At 42.7% G+C, this 22,898-nt stretch overlaps 2 protein-coding genes and 1 pseudogene across 3 annotated transcripts; all 3 read left to right on the top strand.

Annotated features, from left to right (window-relative positions):
• Window positions 1-653: 653 nt before the first annotated feature.
• LOC134464540 (zinc finger MYM-type protein 1-like) lies at window positions 654-4,810 on the top strand. 2 transcript variants are annotated; one of them, XM_063217994.1, is made up of 3 exons: window positions 654-1,104; window positions 1,403-1,599; window positions 2,408-4,810. In XM_063217994.1, the coding sequence occupies exons 1-3, from the start codon at window positions 893-895 to the stop codon at window positions 4,567-4,569; spliced, it is 2,571 nt and encodes an 856-aa protein (XP_063074064.1). In that variant the 5' UTR covers window positions 654-892; the 3' UTR covers window positions 4,570-4,810. The 2 variants fall into 2 exon arrangements, with proteins under 2 accessions (XP_063074064.1, XP_063074109.1); XM_063218039.1 differs by having other exon boundaries at window positions 1,403-2,509.
• Window positions 4,811-7,567: 2,757 nt separating this feature from the next.
• Window positions 7,568-14,910, top strand: LOC134457169 (uncharacterized). Its single transcript, XM_063209021.1, has 5 exons — window positions 7,568-7,966; window positions 8,919-9,178; window positions 10,198-10,737; window positions 11,580-11,682; window positions 14,164-14,910. Exons 1-5 carry the CDS (start codon window positions 7,667-7,669, stop codon window positions 14,635-14,637), a joined length of 1,677 nt encoding a protein of 558 aa, XP_063065091.1. The 5' UTR covers window positions 7,568-7,666; the 3' UTR covers window positions 14,638-14,910.
• Window positions 14,911-17,853: 2,943 nt separating this feature from the next.
• Window positions 17,854-21,994, top strand: LOC134457161 (zinc finger protein 79-like; annotated as a pseudogene).
• The last annotated feature ends 904 nt before the right edge of the window (window positions 21,995-22,898 follow it).

The raw sequence follows: 22,898 nt of genomic DNA, 5'->3' as shown, positions 1-22,898 counted from the left end.
CGCGTCCTCTCCACCTCTGGCCTTGTGCCTATTTGTCGACCTATGGTTTTTTGTTTGTTTGTTTTTTGTTTTTTTTAAATAGACCTATTGGACATTCGTGTAACATTCAGGCTAGCCTACAAATAGGCTATGATAAATGTAGAATGGGGGCACAGGTTTGAATCCAGCCTGGGTCATTTTCCATTCACCTTTTCACACACACTATACGTAGGCCTACTTTTTCCAGTCATAATGAATAGGCCTACATAGAATTTGATGGTGGTAAGTATTCGTGAAAAGGGTACTAACATATGTGAAAGAGCACCATGAATTGGAAACAAATAGCTAAAACAGTACAGGATGAATTGTGGAAAAGAAACGACTTCGACCTAATTCTGTGGTGGGGGTGTTCCGCTCTGTAGATGGCCTTGTAAAGTCTCCCTCTTGTGGTAATATATAGGGCCTACTAACTGCAAGCATGTCTGTGACCAGTTCCAATGTGTGTATTTTTGCCCTTGTAAATAGTCTAGGACAGGCAGGGGAATTAAGTAATAATAATAATTTTAAAAAAAAAACTGCATCGGACAGTTGATTCAGCCAAAGCCGTTACGGCTAGAACAATTCATCACTCAGCGTTCCAATGCATTTCTGCAAATAGGAGGTTAGAAACATCCAGGGGCGTGGCCACGTGGTGGCCAAGGGTGGCCGCGGCCCCCATTGGTCAGACGCTGGCCACCACATTGGCCCCCCCTACGGACACACCCCTTTGACACTACGCTGAGGAAAGCACACTGGTATATAAAAATAAATAAATAAAATAAACACTTCATTAAATAAATACATTTTAGGTGTCATATCTTTAAATTAACCGTTTATTAATTTATCATTAATGCAATAGTTCTGATAAAAGTATATGCAAATTGCAACACAAGGGAAGGAGGTGCACAAACAGCGTGACAGCGCACCACGAGCGCAAAGAGATACAATCCGAGGGAGCAACGAATCAAAGCAGCAACCTGTGATTCCCGCCTGGCATTGTTCTCAGGAGTCGAAGTCTGGATCGCCTTTCAAAGTTGAAGAACAGACCTCGCTTATTTATGTTTCTTCAGTAGTCAAATCCTACAGGTGAGTATGCTGACTGTGTGATACTAGACAGGATTAAAGTCATGTGGGTGTTTTTCACCGTAAATGCTATGTAAAATGAATGTCCCATGCCTGTAGTTGCAAGGCTGCTAAACACCTGCTAACACCGGTTGCAAGGCTGCCAACACAAATGACCTCTGCTGCCTAGCAAGTTAGCATGATCCAAGTAGCAAATCGCCACATAATGTAGCCTCAATATAACACACAGGGACCATGGTATTTTATAAACAAAAGAGAGTAAGGCCAGCGTATGATTATACACGTTTATTTGACTGGACAGAATGGATACTGCGAAGAAGAAAATCCACCCATTTTTCCGTACTGAAGTTCGAGCAGAAGAACATAAGGCGGCAGGCGAAGAGCAGACACAGGCGGTGCAGGATGAGGAGGAGAACGAGGAGGCAGAAACTGGTAGAGAAGACGAGAGCAGGGTGCAGAATGAGACAGCCGGCAGGCTTGCCAAAATATGCCCTTCAGGTAGGCTAAGTGAAGAACAGGATGACGATTTGATTTCATTTCAGCATGTTGGAGAATGTTTGTGTGAGAGGCACTAGCTAGTGTTAAGCGTGTACCAGACAGAGTAAGGAGTCAGTCGCATACAGGCGCTGGATGCTCTTCAGGAGAAACTTACTATTGAAAAGCCGAAAAGTTGCGAAAACTAACATGAAAGCCGAATACAAGGGACACAAACGTTTATAGACTCAACACATTTGTATCCCAAACGGTTTTAAATCGGCTTTTCTGATTATTTTTCGACTTCCCAATTCAGTTTCTATTGAATTGCATCCATCGCCTGTTTTATGACTCCTTTCTCCTCCCTTCACGTAAGCCCTGGGAAGTGCCGAGCCGAGCCGTACACATCCCTGCTTTTCGCAACGATCCGGGGAGAATTGATCTACGCGATAACCCAATAACGTACATTGCGCAGCGCGTAGATCAAATCTCCCCGATCATTGTGAAAAGCAGGGATGTGTGGCTCGTCTCGACCGGACCGGACCGGCTTTTCAATAGTTGAAGTTTCTCCTGAAGAGCATCCAGCTCCTGTATGCGACCTCTTGAATACACTCGGCTTAAGAATTTATGGAATGTTTGTTTATTCGCACATCCCATCTCCAAAGCTGTTACTACACTCACTTACACTTACTGGACTGTGTTCATCTGTAAAGACTGTGCATCTTGTAGGGAAGCTGAAATGTCAGTATACTTTGTATAATGTCAATGTCAAAGGCGTTCTGTTCTATTCTATTTCTATTTTACTAATATGTAACTCATTGGTGTTCTACAGACATATCCAAATCGACCAGTGAAGCGCCAGCACAGCCTCAACTGGCGCAATACCCAAGGACTCAACAAGGCGACAGGAACAGGAGCTTCAAGGGTGAATGGTATGCTGTTCACCCTTGGTTAGAGTACTCTGTGTGTGAAGATTCTGCTTTTTGTTATGCATGTAGGCATTTCAGCTTGCCTGGTCATGTTGAGTCTACATTCACTGCAGGCTTAGGGTTCAGAAATTGGAAAAAGGCTACTTATACAGATGGTGGGTTTGCTGCACACAGTAGATCTGAGCATCACAAGGATGCAATGTTAGCATGGAAGGAATTTCAACTAGCGGAAAAAAATCAGGGATCTGTTATGGAGCAACTAAATCAAAATTACAACAAAATTGTGGAAGAGAACAGGGGGTACATTAAAACCCTAGCTGAAGTGGTTTTGCATTGTGCAACTCAAAACATTGCTTTGCGAGGTCACCGGGAGTCAATGGATCTTAGTAGGAAAGGGAACTTTTTGGGAACGTTAGATATCATTGCAAGGCATGATGAAAAAGTTGGGAAGAAAATGAATGGTCCTAGGAATGCGAAGTACACAAGCCCTGACATTCAAAATGAAATTCTATCATGTTTGGCCGAGATGGTTCGCATTTCCATCATAAAAGAAGTCAAGGAAAGTGGTGCTTTCAGCATACTTGTGGATGAAACGAAAGACAAAAAGAAAATGGAGCAGATGTCTTTTGTTCTCCGCTATTACTACAATGGTGAAATCCATGAGAGCTTTTTGGAGTTTGAGGTAGCGGAGGCCTTAGATGCAGAGAGCCTCAGCCTGAAGATTATTCGCCTCTTGCAACGGTATGGGCTGGATTACAAAAACAATCTAGTTGGACAGGCGTACGACGGGGCGGCTGTAATGAGCGGGAAAAAGAGTGGTGTGCAGGCAAGAATTAAAGAGGTTGCCAATGTGGCATTCTACGTTCACTGTTCTGCACATTGTCTCAATTTGGTTCTAGTTGACACTGTGAAGGGGCTGCCAGAAGCTGACTGTTTTTTTTCCCTGTTACAGCAGCTTTATACTTATATGTCGGGCTCGGCTGTGCACTCAAAATGGTTAAATGTCCAAAAGGAGATGTACTCTGGAGATGCCCCAAGAGAGCTACAAGCATTAAGTGACACCCGGTGGGCCTCCAGGTACAATGCCTGCCGTAATCTCTGGGACAGGTTGCCAGCCGTTGTGAAGGTACTTGAGGATCTAGCTGAGGAAAACAGTGGTGAAAGGTCAATAGGTGCCAGGGGCCTTTTGCCTCAGATAAATTTACAGTTCATTGTATTTCTTGCTATATTTAAGAAACTGTTGGGAGATGCCAAAATGCTATCGAATCTGCTCCAGTCCTCCTCTCTGGATTTAGCTAAAGCGGTAGACCTTGTGGAGACACTAATCGATACATTTCAGTCTTATAAGACAGAGCAGGTGTTTGGAGATTTGTGGGACACTGTGCTGGAACTCGCAAAGCAATGTGACATCAGTATAGATGCTGCTCCAAAGCGCAAAAGAAAGCTTAGTGCACAGCTACAAGGTTATCATGTTTTATCTACTGTGGGAAGCCATGACATGGGGAATGACAAAGACTACTACAGGACAGCAATTTTTAATCTGGTTTTGGATAGGATGCTCAGTGAGCTAAGAAGCAGATTTTCCAGGCAAAACTGCGAAATCATGCGTGGAATACAGGCTTTAAATCCTAATAGTACAAGTTTCTGCGATAAAAATACCCTTTTTGCATTTGCTAAAATGTATGGATGCCACCTTGTTGATCTGGAGCATGAACTCCACCAGGTTAAAAGACTTTTAGACCGTAAGGTGAAACAAGGGATGCAGACACCGCATACAATTGTAGATCTGACAGCTTTTATCGAACCTTACCAAGAGGTTTTTGATGTTTTTGCAAGGCTTTGCAAAATTGCACTGGCCTTGCCCGTCAGCACAGCTGCATGTGAACGCAGCTTTTCTTGTTTAAAGCTTGTGAAGACACACCTGAGAACTACCATGGGAGAGGGAAGGCTCAGTGATCTTGGGGTGTTGAGCATTGAACACAGGAGGGCAGCATCTTTAAACTTAGATGAGTTTGTCGACAGATTTGCTGCCAATCATAAAAACCGTAGGATACAACTTCTGTAATAGTAATGTTGAGTAGTGAGGTTCTGGCAAATGTTTTGTTGTTATGGGCCACTGTCTCTTGTTTTGTTTTGATTCCAATGTAACATGTATTGTAACCAGTTGTAACAAACCAGTTGTTATGGGCCACTGTCTTTTGTTTTGTTTTGATTCCAATGTAAACATGTATTGTAACCAGTTGTAACAAACCACGCTGCCATGAAATACAAATATATTTCAAAATAAATACAAATATATATTTGGACATTTGTTTTGTGTCTTCTCTGTGGTGGTCAGTGTTCATAATAATAATAATAATAATAATAATAATAATAATAATAATAATAATAATAATAATAATAATAATAATGATAATGGTGGTGATGATGATTTGAATTTTAGTTTAAATTGGATATGGTCCACTTTTTAATCTGGGTCAGTGTAGGTGCTATTACAAATTGGTTTAATTTCAGCAATAATATTATCCAAGGAGTAATAAACATTATTCATATCTATTTCTGAACTTAAACTAATACTTAAAGTTATGGAACAAGGGGCTGACAACAGCAAAATGGAAGGAGGATGAATCGGGTGGTATCTTCAATCCTCAATTCAGTTTTTTTCTGGGTTATTTTCGGTCTGTGGCTCCCCCTACAGTTATTTTTACTATATAGCACGAGCTGTCGACTTTGACAGCGCTACGAAAACGTCATAATATTCGTGCACCGTCATTGGGTAGATTGGCTGGCGCATGACGATGACGTGCATGCTCAAACGTGTGTTCAACATCGATAACAACAGTTAGCTGTAAATGCAGCGAGTTGCAGTAACTCCAGTAAAATATATCATTGTGTGTATTGAATCGCCAAATAAGATATTGTGTCGCTTAAAGCGCCGTTTAGTCAACTCACGGCGGATGAAGGGGGTGGGGAAATAGATAGGACGGGAACTCTGGATGTTTGGATTTCACTGTTTTGGTAGACATAGGCCTACAGGGAAATGGAATTCCACTGCAAAAATGCGAAGAAAATCAGGGAAATTGTTATGATGAAAGACTGTTGATGGCGATAGAAGAGAGTCTTTTTGCTGGGACTGAAGCACAAGCTATCCGGCAGAGTATTTGAAGTCATCTCGATGAAAGATTGGATTAGGAGGAATGGATTTTTATCTTCAAACCTATATTCAAGTGCTTCAAACGTATCCGGGGATTTGGTGAGTGACTGCTATTCTATCTACTTTCATGCGACTCAATCTGGTGTGGGCTATATATATAAATATATATTTCATTACCAAATACAGTTTAACTCCCCTTTTTAGCGACAGGCGAAGTACAATACTGCAACTGCTGCAAATCGTGTGATAAAGCCAGTGTGTTGAGATTCTGCTGGTTAGCCAGCAAACCAAACTTGACTTGACTTGAATTTTCATTTCAAAGTTCCGCATGGCTGTTGAAAAACTTACCGAACTAAACAAATCCAGACATGAATTAGCTGTCGACACTTAAAACAGGACCAAAGCAACGCCGACATGTCAAGGAATTAATTCGCTATCTTGGCTGTATTTTTAGTAAACACCGGTCGTGGAGTCAAATTGTTAGACATTGTGAAACATAAACAATAACCTCTAACTCCAGAATTGTCGGGACTGCTTTATTGGAAAACTTTGCCGTCTGATTAATCCCAAATTTGTGTTGATATCAGAGCCTCAGAGGATATGATAAATTATGTTGAACTGTTTCGTTGCACTCTCATTTGGGTTCTGTTGACAACAAATGACAGTAGCTGTCCTTGGTGCTGACGCGTTGTGACCGCTGCGTCTTCAGTCAAACAATTCCGTCCTGTTTTGTTCTTCGTGAGATTTCGCATTCATTTTTCCATAGGGAGACAATAAAGGAGATACTTGGTGAATTGAGTAAAATGTTTAACTATGAGATAATAAGAAACTTTTACAATAGTTTATTCAAGCCAAGACAAATGTCTTTTTTTTGTATTACAAGTTGTCTGAAAGTTGATGGTTAAATATGCAAATTTAAACATTTTATCCTATTCATTTAGTATCTCCTATAATGTCATCTGATGGAAAAATGAATGGGAAATCTCAAACTTTGACCTTGAAAAAAAACATGTTCCACTGAATATCATTTTGTAGATATTTCATACATAATGCAAGGGGGTTTAAGGGTCACTTAAAAGTAGGAACCATTACTATTGCAATTCATCCAACGTTTTGGCCTTTTTACAGCTAGACTGACCGGCCTATTGTCACTCAAGCCTGACTCTAGTCTAAGCCACAAAGTCAAAAGTCAACACCTCACCTCAGGTGACAAACTGTGGCTGCTGGCTATTGCTTTTGTGTTTTTAAGTGTTAGGCCTACATGTCCTATTGAAGGGTCCAAGTACTTGGTTCATCGTCGTTTTTGGCGATTGGGTGTGCCCCCCCAATTAAAAGACTGGCCCAAGATGGCCCCCCAAGAATTTTTCTTCTGGCTACGCCCCTGGAAACATCCGATCTCCCACCGTTGGGGAATGCGCCATGTGACATTAGCACGAGAGCACGCGGCGACGCGATGACAGACTATTGTGAATATTGGCGGCAAACCATGCACACAGGTCTGAGGCAACTCTCTATAAGATAAATACAGATTATTCCATAATATCTGATTAAAATGTCTGATTCAGCTAAGCTTGCCTCAAAAAGAAGGCGAAAGCCATCGACCAGATATTCGGGAAGGGCGGCAGGAAGCGCTAACGGTAGGGACACATACACGCGAATTTGCGAACTTTGCCATTCATTCCTATGAGATAGGCGAAGGCAAGCGATGACAAGCGTCAGCAAGCGAACAGGAGCGAAGCGAAGCGAAATTATTAAAGAAAGTTTAATGTTATGCAAATGAGGAGCGAATTCGCCTGCCACGGCCCAATCAAATCAACAACATAACTGTTCCATTCCATTTGATTCGCCGCGACGACCTGATGACGGTTGGATTGCGCCTCTCTTCGCTTCGCGTGCTTCGCCTCCTATGTGTCCCTACCGTTAGAAACGAGGGGGGAGAAATGTCCCTGCTCACAAGGTAGTTGAGCAGGTGGTTATCCATACCGGGGTCTCTTCAAAGTGCTTGACGATGAATCCCAGCGTCAACGACCAGGCACAGAAGTATTCCGATAAACTCAGTGCCATCAACAACGTCGACCCTTACGAGCTACCAGATTCTGCATGGGGTAAAGACCTGGACGCTCTACCACCATATTCCTATGGAGACTTTTACGAATATCTCCTGTATAAACTACGCTGTGTCACCAAAGAAGAGATGAGGAGCAGCTTCAAGTCAAGGGATGGCTGGAGCCAGTTCCGTAACGGCTGGGTAAAAGACATCCACATTTACAAGCCTGAAAACTGTGAGAACACTGTCGTCCTTGCGAAGGTAATGTGCTATCTCGCCTTCATGGTATGTTTATGCCCGTTGGATAATCGGCACAATATGGCGTCGCAATTTGAAGTAGACTAGTGGGCTAGTGTTGAAGCACGGTAGCCTAGTTAGTTCGGCGGATGGGACACTCAAAAGGGCCTTTTGAGTAAAAGCATGAAAATCGGTACACATATCACTCTTGATATGCTGATTAATGTTAGCGTTGGAGGCGTCGCGAAAAATGCTTCGTTTTCAAGATGGCTGCCAAATCCAATATGGCCAAGCCATATTAATGAATCTACCTGATATTTGGTAGTAAAAGCATGAAAATCGGTACACATATCCTTTTTGATATGCTGATTAATATTACCATTGGAGGCATTGCTAAAAATGCTGTATTTTCAAGATGGCCGCCAAATCCAATATGGCCTTCCCATATTAGTGAATCTTCTTGACACTTGGTAGTAAAAGCATGGAAATCGGTACACATATCCTTGATATGCCCCATACTCAAGCCGCTTCACTGGCTCCCCATCAAGTCACGGATTACCTACAAAGTCCTCCTCCTAACCTTCAAGTCCCTCCATGGTCTGGCACCCCACTACCTCAGTGACCTCCTTCACCCCTATGACCCCTCAAGATCCCTGCGGAGACAGCTGAGTCTTTGGGCTTTCGAACAAGCCCTGACATGTGTCTGTGGGTTGAAGACAAAATATTTGGTGGGTGTTCAAAAAATGACATAAAATGATGAAATTGGCTGAGAGTCTACGGCTGAATTCCAAAAAACGGCTGGTATTGAATGTGTTAATTGCATTGCAAATGTATTCTCTTAGATTCCTTTAGAAAATGTCATAATTCATGTGAAGCAGCATAACATTTTTTTATCGGGGACCGGCCACCCCTGATGTACATTAACGTATCCAGGTGTATCACTTATGTAACTCATGTTCTTGGAATGCTCCCCCAGGTCATCCACCCACAGCAACAGAGCTATGGCCACAACAACAGCGGCAGTAGCAGCAGTGGCGGAAGCAGCAACAGCGGTGGAAGTCTGCCTCCTCCTGCCACACCCTGGGCAATACTCGCCCCGTCGGGAGCCGTGTGCACCGCCCACTGCACATGCATGGCCGACGCTGCCGAGCAGACCTGTGGTCATGTGGAGGCACTCCTGCTCAAGACGGAGGAGGCCCTGCGCACCAAAGACGAGGAACCAGTGGAAATGGCCAGGTTGTTTATTTATTTATTGAGGGAGAGAGAGAGAGAGAGAGAGAGAGAGAGAGAGAGAGAGAGATCCCTGGTGTAATGGCAGTGTATGCCCCGTGTACACCAAGCGCGAACTTCGTGACCTGAGCGGCAGAAGTCATTATTTCTCTATGGAGGGAAGGCGAATGAAGCTACCAGAGCGAATTCCCCTGGAGCGAAGCGAATTATAAAGTCAAGCTAATCTTATGGTAATGAGCTATGACGTGGTTCGGCGCAAACCAATTGGAACGTTCATATCTCCGAATGTCCCAGGCAGTCATGTCTGAGCCAATGTGATTAACTAAATCAAACATGTCAATGTCACGCCCAGAGTGAACAAAGCAAATTAATGGGGAAATTTCTACCTGGGTTGTGTAGGTAGCGCTTGGTGTACACAAGGCATTAGCCAACTGAGTCACGACGCCCGGTGTAATCTTCAAACATCATGCACAATAAAGCAAACATGGCCGAGAGGTGGGGGAGGGGGTGTTCGGCCAAGAATCAGCCCCATAGTTGTGTAGCTTGAGCCCATGTGTAACCATAGTGGTGTATTAATGATTTACGGTCCAAAACTTCAGACATGGGGCCTATACTACATACTGGTTCAGAATAAGTTAAGGTTAAGTTAAGAGGTAAATCATCTAATACAAGAGCTTTTCTTAAGGAAAGGAGGACTCCATGCTCTTCTATTAGATGATTTCCTCTTAACTTACCGGTAACCTTAACTCATCCTGAACCAGCTTTGTAGTATAGGCCCCATGTTGTATGCTGTGTTTTTATTTTTGTTTGTTTGTTTGGCATCTTGTATGTGTAGACAAATTCTCCTCTATATGTTATGTAACATAATATCAAGATCTTGCTGCTTATTGCTGTCATTTAGTGATATGTCTCCTGTCTGTTTCTGTCTATATTTTGATGAAGTGAGTGACTTCTATTTGCTCAAGACAAGTTTCCACTTTGGGGACAATAAAGTTTATCTCCATCCCATCTTTATCTCCCCTCAGGTTGTTTGGTTGCACATCAGCGCATGCAGCTCAACGCAATGGTGATGATGATGATGATGAGGACGATGATGATGAGGATTATGAAGATGATGAAGATGAATATGATGACGAAGATGGTTATTACGGGAATTACATCGATTACGACTACTATCCCGAAGATTATGACGAAGTCACCGACGACATCAACAAGCTACCTGGTATGATGGTAAGAGTCCGGGGGCAGAGAACGAGGCAGCTCTGCTTGTACACGGTAGTGGAGGAGGTTAACCCCGAAACCGGAGTCTCTTCCAAGTCCCTGAGAATGACCGACGATTTCACCAACACCGATCCGGCGGAGGAGATAGCCAGAAAGAAGGCAAGCGTCGTCGCCAATCATCAGCAGCACGCGGAGAAACTCGCCGCCATGAACAACGTTGACAAGCTGCCAGAATCGGTGTGGCGCAAAGACCGACTGAGGGCTCTGCCGCCGACCACCATCGACCACCTGTACGAGTACCTTGTGAAGCGCGTCGGCTACGTCACCAGGACAGACTTCATGAGGTGAGCAATTCCAGGGGCATGGTCATGAATGTGACATCTGGGCTCAAATGGCAACAAATGACCTAGTATTTTTTTTTCCTCTCTGACAATACATTGGTTTCCCGTTTGTAAACCATCCCTGGCTGCTCAGCCCTGGCTGTGCACTCTTCAACCTCTAAATGTTGGAAACTGCTGTCACTCAAAAAATGAGTTCACATGGTTGGCTGCTTAGCATCTTGCCCCTCCTCACATCACAAATGTTTGTAAACGGGAAACCTATCTAAATTTGCAACTAAGTGCTGTATATTTTAAGGGCACCTTGGGAAAGGGATGGGGCGGTGGGTAGCAATCCCATTGTACACTGATGTTAAATGAAAATATCTAACAAGACATGGATGTGACAAAAGAAATACCACTTTTCTTGGTGACTATGCATCATACTCTGTGAACATGTAATCCTAATATCAAAATTCGGATATTCGGTTGATACAGGGGTCCAAGTTGCAGATAAAGAAAAGCTTATTTGTCAATATTGCAGAATCATGATGGGGTCAGAGTCAACATCATGGATAAGACATAATTCTGTTATGGATGTGACACTTCTGAACTGTGAAATCATCACTTTTACCATGTTTGCCCTTTGTCCATAATTGTCCATTGTCCATAATTACAGCTAATTTTAGCTTTTATTGATTGCTAATGCTAAAATTGAGTGTGGAGAGACTCATGTATTACACACTAGTTCAACTTATTTACCTCTATAAACAAGCCTTGATGGCATTTCTAAAGTGCTTTTTCATATTACATGTTTTATATATTTTATCGTTGCATGATATGGTTGTCATTTACATGTAATTGCCTAGGTACAAGGATCTGATGCCTTTCAAGCAGTACTGTGAGGGCTACGTAAAGAACCTGCACATCTATCGGCCTGAAAATTGTGAGAACACGGTCGTCCTTGCAAAGGTAAGCAGTAGGGCTGTCCCTAACGATTATTTTTCTCCCGATTAGAATTTCAATTATCAAGAAGAATCAACTATTTTTTTGGAATAGTCTATTGTAAACTTTTTTTTTTTCTGGAAGGGAAAACAAAAAATAGTCAAATAAAGCAGAGTGCACCTAAGGCCTATTTGGACAATGATTTTGAAAAAAGGGGACATTTTATAAATTAGTCACAGACTATAATAAATATAGGCCCAATATAATAGTCCTGTCTATTTGTTTCAGTTCAAATCAAGTATTAGGGCTTCCGCACATCGGCTCCGACAAAGTGCTCAGTACTGCTGCTCCAAAGTTCAATTCCATTGTTGTCAGTACAACCCCGCACACCGGCGCCGATGTCCGCGGACATTCGGCTATGTCGGATAGCAATTAGAGACAAGTTCTATTTTGTCGGCACCGCCCATTGACTATCAATGCTATGTTCATGTGAAATTTGGTTTGGGGGTCCCAATTATGTCGGAAGCAAAGTGCGCCGCAGTGCTGTCGGAGCCAATATGCGGCCGGCCTTAGCCTACATTTACTGATATATAAAGAGGCCTAAGTTTTATATAAGGAAAGTGGAAAAAATATGAGCTAGGCTAGGGTGACCATATCCATTTTTACGACCTGTTTTACAACGTCTGTGTGTCCCAATTTTTGTGTTTCCTACCGTCCTCAGCTTGCGCTTATGGCCTCGAAATGCGAAGCAACGTCATTGACACAAACTAAAGTGACAGTCGGCTCGTGTTTCCGATATCTGCGGTCGCCATTTTACTCCAGGTTTTACACCAGACTTTGCGCATCAAACTGTATCGCTGTAGCCTAGGCTGCTGTAGCCATGTCTGGGAAATATACATGCAATTTGTGTTTGTGTTGCATGCATACGTGAAGCACATTAACTGACTATATGGAAGTATAACGTAGATGATATTGTCTACTACAATCTGTCTCCTATTTTTACCCCCCTGCACTGGCACCGCATAGTGCAAGTAAATTTGTCCGCCAAATGCATTTACGACGAGGGCTCTCATAACTTTGCATGCAGGGCAAAGAAAGCGTCTTTCTGCACGAGCGCTGTCCGTCTGTATTCTGAGCTCGTGTTGTTTCTAGTTACTCAAGCGTCTGCACTGCAGGAGAAGCGGTTGCATCTCGTTTTAAAACACAGCTGATATAAACACACTCCTGACTTTGAGTAAAGTAAAGCAAAGAAATTGAATATATTATACACATGCACGACTATCCAATATAGGCTACATGTAAAAATGTCCATAAAATGATAGACTACAACGGGAGGATTCTCTGTCATAACCTCTACCGTCTATACAACGTTTGGTTAGTGGTACGTCTATTGACTCCTTTATCGGAGTGACTGAGGATGTAGTTGTAATAAAATGTGCAAATCCCTCCCAAAACATCTTGTTTAAATGGACTTGCAATACACCTGGTGGTGCAACCTAGACACATCTTCAGTGACTCTCCCGCGATCATTGGGTGTTTCGGGTCATACACCCTCACCGGGCGACCCAGCTGGGGGTGATCAGTTCCCCTACTTGTGTCCAGGTAGCGCACTACGCCACGCCTCACCCCTCCTCAACCAGAGGGACCATCCTTTTTCCCCGCTTTCATTGTTCTATCTTAGTTTTCCATCTTATGTATGTCAATGTTTTTATTTTTGTGAAGCACATCGAACTGCATCTGTGTATGAAATGCGTTACGCAAACAAAATTGCCTTTCCTTGCCTTATCTAAATGTATTTCCCTTGTTTTAGCTGTTCACCTGTTCATTCACCCCAAGAGCCCCGGCCAGCACCTGACGCCGTCAGAGAGAGTGGATAAGAGAGAGGTTCCGTTGGCCCATTGTTTCCGTGTTCTACTGTCGCAAGGGGGGGGGGGGGGGATCCCCCTTTAGGCAGAGCCTAGGAGTATTATGACACGCCCCTTTAGGCAGACCGGAACCTGGTCACGTTAGGTGCCATAGCAACCTATTACGTTGGCATATCTCTATAATACTAGAATCTCATGCCGCGATCACACCGCCGGCATTGAAAGAGATACAACGCTGCTGACTTCTACCTGGAAAGCACAGGTCAGGGGCGTTGAACGCGGCAAACGATTCAACCTGAAGCTCAACCAAAGCTTGTGTTTAGAAAAATGTGAACATTCCATTGGCTGCCACCTGCTGCCGCCGAGCTCATTACATATTTTTAGGTGAAGTTCAACTTTTGACGCCCTCGGCTTTTGACGCTTTTGACGCCCTCGCCTCTAGAAACGCGTATGCCGCTTTTCACGCTTCTGCCGCCTCCTCTCCCGTTCAGTCAAGTCAATTTCTTCCGCATATTTCCACGCTTTCAACGCCGGCGGTGTGATCGCACGGTCATCCTCCTACCCTTTCTCTCCCTTTTCTATAATTCTATATCTCACCTCTTCTCTAAATGTTTTTTTATTTTGCGTTTTGTCTGTTCACCAGTTCATCTACCCCAAGAGCCCCGAGCAACCCATGACACCGTGGATCATCCTGGAGCCCTCGGGACGCGTCTCTTCCTCCCACTGCACGTGCCAGGGCGACTCCTGCACCCACGTGGAGGCGCTCCTCTTCAAGACCCAGGACTCCGTACTCATGAGGCAGAAGGAGTCCGCCACCAACGCCCTCTGGTTCATACCTGGCAACGTAGGGTACGAGGTCAAACCCAAGCGCCTTAGCGAGATTGACTTCTCAGGCGACTATGGCGACAGCGATGATGATGAATATGGTCATGATGATAACGATGATGAAGATGGTTATGAGACTGTAGAAGACAATGATGATGATGATGAGTATGCAGATGATGGTGGTGCTGGAGATGCAAGCAACACTAGAAGAAAGATGCTGAGCCCCCCCACGGAGGAGGAAAAAAGAGCAGTTGTTCAAGAGCTTGTACGAACTGGGCCTCCAAACGGGTGAGTTTGCGGTCTGTCTCAGCACCCATCCCAAGTATTACAAGGTGTTCTGTGACCAGCCCCTGTCCCCCGACGCCCCATCCCCCACTCAGAGTGATTCTGATTAAGATGTGTTAAGATTTAAACAAAAAAAGGTGTTCTGTGACGCCAACAACCGCAGCCATCCCCACCTACCCACGGCCAATTCCCCTCAATGAGTGAAACAAAATCCCATCCCACTCTAGAAGCATACCCCCAATCCCACTGAGAAACCATTCGTTTTACATGCTACATTCTGTTTTTTTTTTATTTATTTTTTTTATTCCTCATCCTTCCCATTTCTCTATAATAATCTGGGAAGGAAAAAACAACACACACGCTCATCTACACACATAGGTGCTGTATCTAAGTTAACTAATCTAAGTTTTTAGATTTTTTTGCTCTTTAAGTGGACTATGTGCTTCTCTATCTGTTTAGGCATATTTTACTGTATTTGTTATATATATATTTGCTTTAGGAAATCCATTTCATGGGAAGGTTGGTTACTTTGTGTACGTTTCAAAACACAACATATTTGTTTTGCATTTTTGTTGATTTAAAAAAAAAAAAAAAAAGCCCTTGCCAGTTATACAAGTTCAAAATGTACATGGCTTGTATTTGAAGTCGATAATACGAAATTAAAATGTTTGCTTATGAGAAGCAAAAACACTACTAAGTGATATTGTTTTATTGATGTTGACTGCTGTTGCAGTTGCCTTGTCTGCAGGCTATTAGTTTTGCATTTCAAGTTCACTTTTTTACATTTATGTACGCCCATCTGTTATTGGATGGCAGGCTTATAAATTGGTTGTACAATTTAAGTGATTATTAAATTGTGTTATGAATACCGGCTAATGGTTTAGATTCCTAACCTGTGAGCTGTTAGTTTTGCATTTTAAGTTAGCCCTTGCCATTACATATAAGTTCAAAAGTTCTGTCTTTGTTCCGCTGCGTGCCATTAGATGGGGCTTGTATGAATTTATTATTAGAAGGTAATTATTTGACTTTTTGAAGTTGATTATGGATGATTTATCAGCAATATATTTGTTTTGAATGTTTACGTTTTTTGTCATTTTCTTCCTTGTATGTAAAGTTAAAAGATTCTGTCTATGAATATGTTCAGTCCTATGTCACTGAATGGTGCCGGTGTACAATCAACATAACACTACTAATAAAACGTTATCCATTTCCATTAGGTTGCAGTCGTTTCTTGGTTGAAATGTATATGACTTTTATAAGAAATATCACCAACAGCTTGAGGAGAATAACCACGCACATGGTTTTTAAAATTGGCATAGTCAACAAGCATGGTATAGAGAACATCATTGTCAAATTTGCAGATGACAATCTGAAACTTAACGAGTGGTGTGCATCCAACTCCAGTAACTAATTAACTTTTTTACTAACTTATTTTTAGTAGAGATGTACAGGATCCAAGATCCGGTTCCGGATCCGGCAGGATGTGATGGAGTGACCATCACTAGGGTTGTGGGTGTGTTCTGACTAACATGCCAACGAGCCTGGCTCTTTGGTGTAGCGGTCAGAGCCCCAGTTTACTACTCCAGAAGGTCTGGGTTCAAGTCCCAGCTGGGCAACTCTACTCCCCTTCGCTACAAATGGTGTCAGAAGTGGGATGGCTACCGTGAGGCCATCGGAAGCGTACCCATGGTGTGTGAGCCGTAATTCCATGTGAGGGACCCCCAGGATTGGTGACCCCGGTGTGAGGTACCCCAGTGATGGGTGAAGCATTGATGACGGGGCACACTGGATGGGAGAAGCATGATGGGCAGTTGCGTGAGGTACACCATGAGTGTGTGAAGCGCACGGGTGCGCTTCCCGAAGGGGAAGGTAGTGTGATGGAGTGACCATCACTAGGGTTGTGGGTGTGTTCTGACTAACATGCCAACGAGCCTGGCTCTTTGGTGTAGCGGTCAGAGCCCCAGTTTACTACTCCAGAAGGTCTGGGTTCAAGTCCCAGCTGGGCAACTCTACTCCCCTTCGCTACACAGGATAATAGGGTTTTTCAGACTATCCGGATCCGGCAGGATCTTAAGCAGTGGATCCGGTATCCGGCAGTTACCTACAAATCAGGATCTGGGGCATCTCTACTTTTTACGTAGCCTAGGCTTTTCAGTCAGTCTTTCACAACCCCAATCGCTGCATGGAGTGAAAGCCCTTTGAAAGCGACCATTGAAGGCAGTGTGGCAGTAAGCCAATGAGTCTTAAAAATAGTTTGCGCCAACGTAATAAAAAGGGCCCACGTGTGTGAGTAGGCTATGTGTTTCAACCCTTTCGTAGGATCCGGTATCCGGTTCCGGATCCGGCAGGATCTTAAGCAGTGGATCCGGTATCCGGCAGGATCCTAAAAATCAGGATCCGGTGCATCTCTAATTTTTAGTAATTTAACTTAGGAGCTGTTCCCACGTAGCAAAACTCTTTTTTCTTTTGTTACATTACTGATACGTGAAGACTTGTGTTACAAACACAATAATTAGTCTCCATCTGCTAACACTGCAATTACAGCAAGATCAGTCAGTTGTAGATACAGTGTAAACGGTTGGGTAAACACATAATATTCACATTTTTGTTGTCGGAAATGACAAAAGGAACAAGTTGATCCGGATACAGGATTTTTATTTTAAAGATTCTTCACCAATGCGGGATAGGGCGAATTTTCACATTCCAGTTTTTAACTCCTCAAAAACAACAGGGAAAGACTTGAAAAAGGTGTGGGTGTAACTTAGTCAAATGTTCTATCAAACAGCTTCCTTGGCAGAGGTCTGCACTCTCTGAGAGCATTTCTAGTCTTTAACTGAGTATGCACATCCCAGCTCACTGAGGCCATGTGCAAGACAAATGCAAGACAAATATCTTAAAGACAATGAGTACACTCCAGCTCCCATTGAATGTTTATTTGAGCAATAAAAAGCTTCAGCCCATAAGGTTCTTACACCCTGCCATGCCATTGTTTGTGAAATTGTCAGCTTAAGTTACAACTCAGGACTCATAAATACAGTACAAAAAGGAGGTGTGAAATAAAATGTTTCACAAGAGAGTGATTTGCATTTATGTACTCATCTTAAAGGATGAGGGGAAACGACCTTGGCACCCTGGGAGACTGGACACTTGCTTAGATATGTTCATTCCAAACAAACTAACTCAAAGTTAGACCATTGCAACAGCCCTCATTGTTTATGCAAAGATGGTAGATAAGAGGAAGGTACTTTAGGCTCTGATTTTTCCGGGATCCATATGATGTCAGGTGAACGCCCCTTTAGGAGACCTGCGGCAAAGAGGGTGGAGTAATAAAGAGGCTTCGAAACCCGCCCACCCAATGCAAAAGTGTGTGCTCAAGTTGGGCAGATACTCTAGACCAGGGGTGCTCAACTAGAAACTGAAAAGGTCCACTCGCCAAATTTCGTATGTTTCCAGGGTCCAAAAAAGTCGCTACGGACCGATGCAGAACATAGCCTCACTCGCTGGCCGCACTGGCCTCTTGCTCACTCACTGAGTTGTCATAGTGATGATACTTTTATTTGTCATAAGACTGGCTTCGCAGAAATACACCTATAGATCGCATGGCAGCGAAATCTCATGTATAATTTATACATATTAAATACAGATGGATTTTGTCTTGGTCCGGATGACATTGCGCTTGGGTCCGCATCCGGACCTGGGTCCGCCAGTTGAGCACCCCTGCTCTAGACAGAGATAAGTCATTCTAGTTCATTTCTGGTATTCACTTTCTGTCGGGTGAACGCCCCTTTAGGAGATCTTCGGAGTCCTGAGGTTGAGAATAGTAGTCCCCTTAGCGCTGTAGATGGCGGTAGCGCACTTCTCGTGCAAACACCTCAAAAATAGAAGAAGAAGGGGACGACGCCCCCTTAGGAGACCCAACTTCAGCACACACTTTTGCATTGGGTGGGCGGTTTTCGAAGCCTCTATTACTTCACCCTCTTTGAGTTGGGTCTCCTAAGGGGGCGTTGTCCCTTCCTTCTTCTTCTATTTTTGAGGTGTTTGCACGAGAAGTGTGCTACCGCCATCTACAGTGCTAAGCGGACTCTTTTATTATATATATTACATTTATTCTCAATCTCAGGACTCCGAAGGTCTCCTAACCGAAGGTCTCCTAAAGGGGCTTTCACCCGACAGAAAGTGAATACCAGAAATGAACTAGACTGACGTATCTCTGTGTAGAGTATCTCTGCCTGCGGATAGGAGACTCTTTTGCATTGGGTGAGTTTGAATCCTCTTTCTTTAATCTACCCTCTTTGGTTTAAGGGTGCGTTCCAATATGCAACCTTGCATCCTCCACTTGTGCTTGTGGCCTCATACCAGGAAGTAATATGTCAACACTGACAACAGCATTATATTTAAATATCTCGCAAAAGCTCAATTGTAAAGTTATTTTCTCATTTGCAAACTGGATGGTGAATGAAAAACAGTCCCCCAAAAAGTTGTTGTGGCTTGTTAGCGGTCATTTAAAGACTCACCAGAGGATCCATAGAGGAGAAAAGCCTAACCAGTGTGCTACCTGTGGAAAAGACTTTCAATCTCAGAGTGGACTTGTAAACCATCAGAGAATCCATAGTGGTGAAAAGCCTTACCAGTGTACTACTTGTGGACAATTATTTTCCAGGAGTCGTTATTGAAAAGTTCACCAGAGAACCCATACTGGAGAAAAGCCTTACAATTGTTCTACTTGTGGGAAGGACTTTAACAATCATGTTTGGCTTGTAATCCTTCAGAGAATCCATACTGGAGAGAAGCCTTATTTGTGTACCACATGTGGAAAGGCATTTGCTCAGAGTGGCTCTCTAAAGAGTCACCAGAGAACCCATACTGGAGAAAAGCCTTACAATTGTTCTACTTGTGGGAAGAACTTTGCAAAACATTCTGCATTGTAATCCCTCAGAGCATCCATACTGGACAGAAGCCCTATTTTTGTACTACATGTGGAAAGGCATTTGCTCAGAGCGGTTCTCTAAAGACTCACCAGAGAACCCATACTGGAGAAAAGCCTTATTGTTGTTCCTCATGTGAAAAGGCCTTAATAACTCAGTCTAGCCTCCAAAGCCATCAGAGAATCCATACTGGGGAAAAGCCCTTTCAGTGTACCACATGTTGGAAGAGATTTTCTCATAGGAGCAATTTAAAGACCCACCAGAGAGCCTATACTGGAAAACAGAATATTCATTGTATGTGGCAATGCTTTAGAAAAGAACCACCAATGCAAAAAGGCTGTACCAAGACAGGTAAAGGGCTTTAGCAGAACGTGGAAGTGCGGAATGAACTCAACCAACATCACAAAATCAATACAGAAGTAATACCACTGTAGAATACTATTCCTGGGAATGTTTGTCATATCTTTCAAAATATTGAGGTTTTCACATTTGATGTGCACAAAGGTAACTGAATTCCCAACATTGTAAATTTGTGTTAAGTTTTGCACGTGTTTCAGCATTTGATTACATATTCCCCAATTTTATTATTATGATATCTCGTTCTGACATGAATTACTTAAGCAATTTGGTCACACACGAAAAGATGCACTCCATATCACCGCCCCCCCCCCGCACACACACACACACACACACACACACACACACACACACACACACACACACACACACCAATTATATAGTAAATTATTGTACATTAATGATTTTTGTTTTTTAACTTATCCATCCATATAAGTTGGCCAATTATCTAAACACTTGGGTGATTGGACATCTATTTTATGAGAACCTTACTGGACAAAATGTAAAACTCCCTCACACTGACCATTTTGCTGTTTTCTATAATGCACAGCGACTTCAGTGTTGGACTTTTATTAGGTAATAATTTACGAAAACTTGTATTAAGGAAGATGTAAGACAGACGGTATTAAAGAGAACAGCAAAATGGACAGTGTGCGGGAGATTTTTATATTTATATTCAATCTTTCTGTGTAATAGATAAGTAATTAGTCCCTGAAAATCTTCGCTGCTGAGTGCCATAGCCTCTATGTGATGGTATTTTATTTGTGCATTCATGTTGCCAGTCAATATAGTTCCTTTTAAAATATTCTTCCTTGTGTAATTTTTAGAATTATCCAACATGTTTTGGCCCTGTCCCAACTTTTTTGAGATTTATTGCATGGGTCAAATTTTAAATGATCACATAATTACCTCAAAACAATAATTCTGCTCAACTTTAACAACTGATATGTTGTCTGTACATAATGCTCTACCTTATTAACATATTAGATGTTTTAAAAATGCCAGCATTTAGATTTTATTCACAAAATACAAAGTGTCCCAACTTTTTTGGAATCCGCTTGTACATGAAAAGGGGGATCTTCTCCATGCTCCGCCATTTTGAATTTCCAGAAATAGCCATTTTTAGCTGCAAAAATGACTGTACTTGGGCCATACTAGAAAATATGAGTTTATTATTTAGTAAACTTTCATGAAAACTAAAGCTCAAATTTTTCAATAGGCAGTCCAGTTTCAATGAGCAGTATAGTTGCAGTACCCTTTTTGACCATTTCCTGCACAGTGTATACAGTACCTTTAAGGTAGCCTATTACTTAAAGATGGCCAGTGAAGAAGAGGCACTTTGAATGTGGCTGGGTAGGTTATTCCAAACATGTTCCTCCTTGCATCCTCGGCAGAGTTGCCAGATGTGTCTGATCAAATCCCGGACAAAAGGTTCTCAAAAACCGGCGAAATGCGCTAAATTCTGCCCAATTTCAGCAAATTGCATTGATTTCTATGGGCACAAAACTGCTGAAAAAAACACCAAATGGTCAATTTTTCCTGTTTTTACCCGCAGACGGCCATCCCAAGTAGCCCAATTGGGCGGGTAACCGCCCAATCTGGCAACACAGATCCTCGGTCTCTGTGGTCTCTCCTCCCCCGAAGGCCCTTTTTTAATGGCCAGCACAGAAGGGATGGACAAACACAGGGCTAACATTGTTTCTTATCAGAGGACCTTGAAAGTATCTTCCTAGCCACATAGTTTTCCCTGAGGAACATTTGGAAAGGAATAAGAGAGCAACAGTATATGAAACAAGTAGAGAAGTGAATATAAAGTGAAGTCTTTGCTACAGATTATAGGCCTAATTATTTCTACAGAACCACACAAATGCTTTTAAAAAGTCACTACAAAAAATCATGCGTTGTGTCCCGACATCTTTGGATTGATTTTAATAGCAAAAATACAGTTCACAACACCAGGCTCCCGTTTCTCTTATTTTAATGTGATTGACGTTTTGGACAGCATGCCCTTCATCAGCTGTTTATGAACAACACATCCCCCTGGCCACACTATTTGGCCTTTTCGTGTGGGTGCACACATGATGATAGGCAGTTGGAAACTTTCTTGGATCACTCCCTGTGTCCAAATTTTAATAATGTCAAACCATCTGAAAAAGGGGTTTTAAGTGAAAATAGTGGACCTGCCCTTTAAATAAACCTGATGTATAAGGTTGAATGTTATATTCATGCACAGTGTTATACTTAATTTCCCATAGGCTAAGTATGTCAGTGGCTCTGCAAGAACACGGAAGGTGAAAGTTGATTTGTGTATTAGTCAGCGATGCAGTGCAGATTTCAACCACACGAAGGAGTCAGGTACTTTGTGGCTGACATTGACACTGCTGAAAAAGGTAGGTCTGCACACTGCCAATGAGCTCCAAAAAAATAAACTTTATTATTTAAAAAGCAACATTTCGATCACCCTGGAGCTTCATCAGGCATCAGCAGTGTGCAGACGACCTTCAACTGTCTGACTTTTTTGTCTGGCACCTGCAACAAGTGCTTTTGGATGTGCGCACCCTACCCAAAACTAAGACATTGACACTGCACCAGGATGTGGAATCGGTGTATGTCCAATTGGCACATTCAGATAAGTAGCGGCAGACGCAAGCAGTTCCACAGTCTCTTCATTCACTATTGCTATGAATAGCATTGGATCTTACAAGTAGAAGACTGATAACATTTTGGCAGTGGTTTAAAGCAGACTAGAACATGCTTGACACATCACAGAAATCAAATCATAATGGTTTTTATTCTACTTTATTCAACTTTTATTTATATTGTAATGTAATTTTTTGTGCAGTGCACTGTACTATTCACTGTTCACCTTAATTATTTATTCACAAAACAAAGTCTGGTAGCATATATGAGTTATACAGTACAAAAAACAAGGCTTTGTAGGCCTTTTCCAACAACCACACTGGGCCATTTTGGAAGAGCTAAGAAA

This window comes from Engraulis encrasicolus, chromosome 1 (genome assembly GCF_034702125.1).
Source record: "Engraulis encrasicolus isolate BLACKSEA-1 chromosome 1, IST_EnEncr_1.0, whole genome shotgun sequence".
Lineage (NCBI taxonomy): Eukaryota > Metazoa > Chordata > Actinopteri > Clupeiformes > Engraulidae > Engraulis > Engraulis encrasicolus.
The sequence above is the reverse complement of the archived record's forward strand: the minus strand, read 5'-3'. Positions and strand labels throughout refer to the sequence as shown.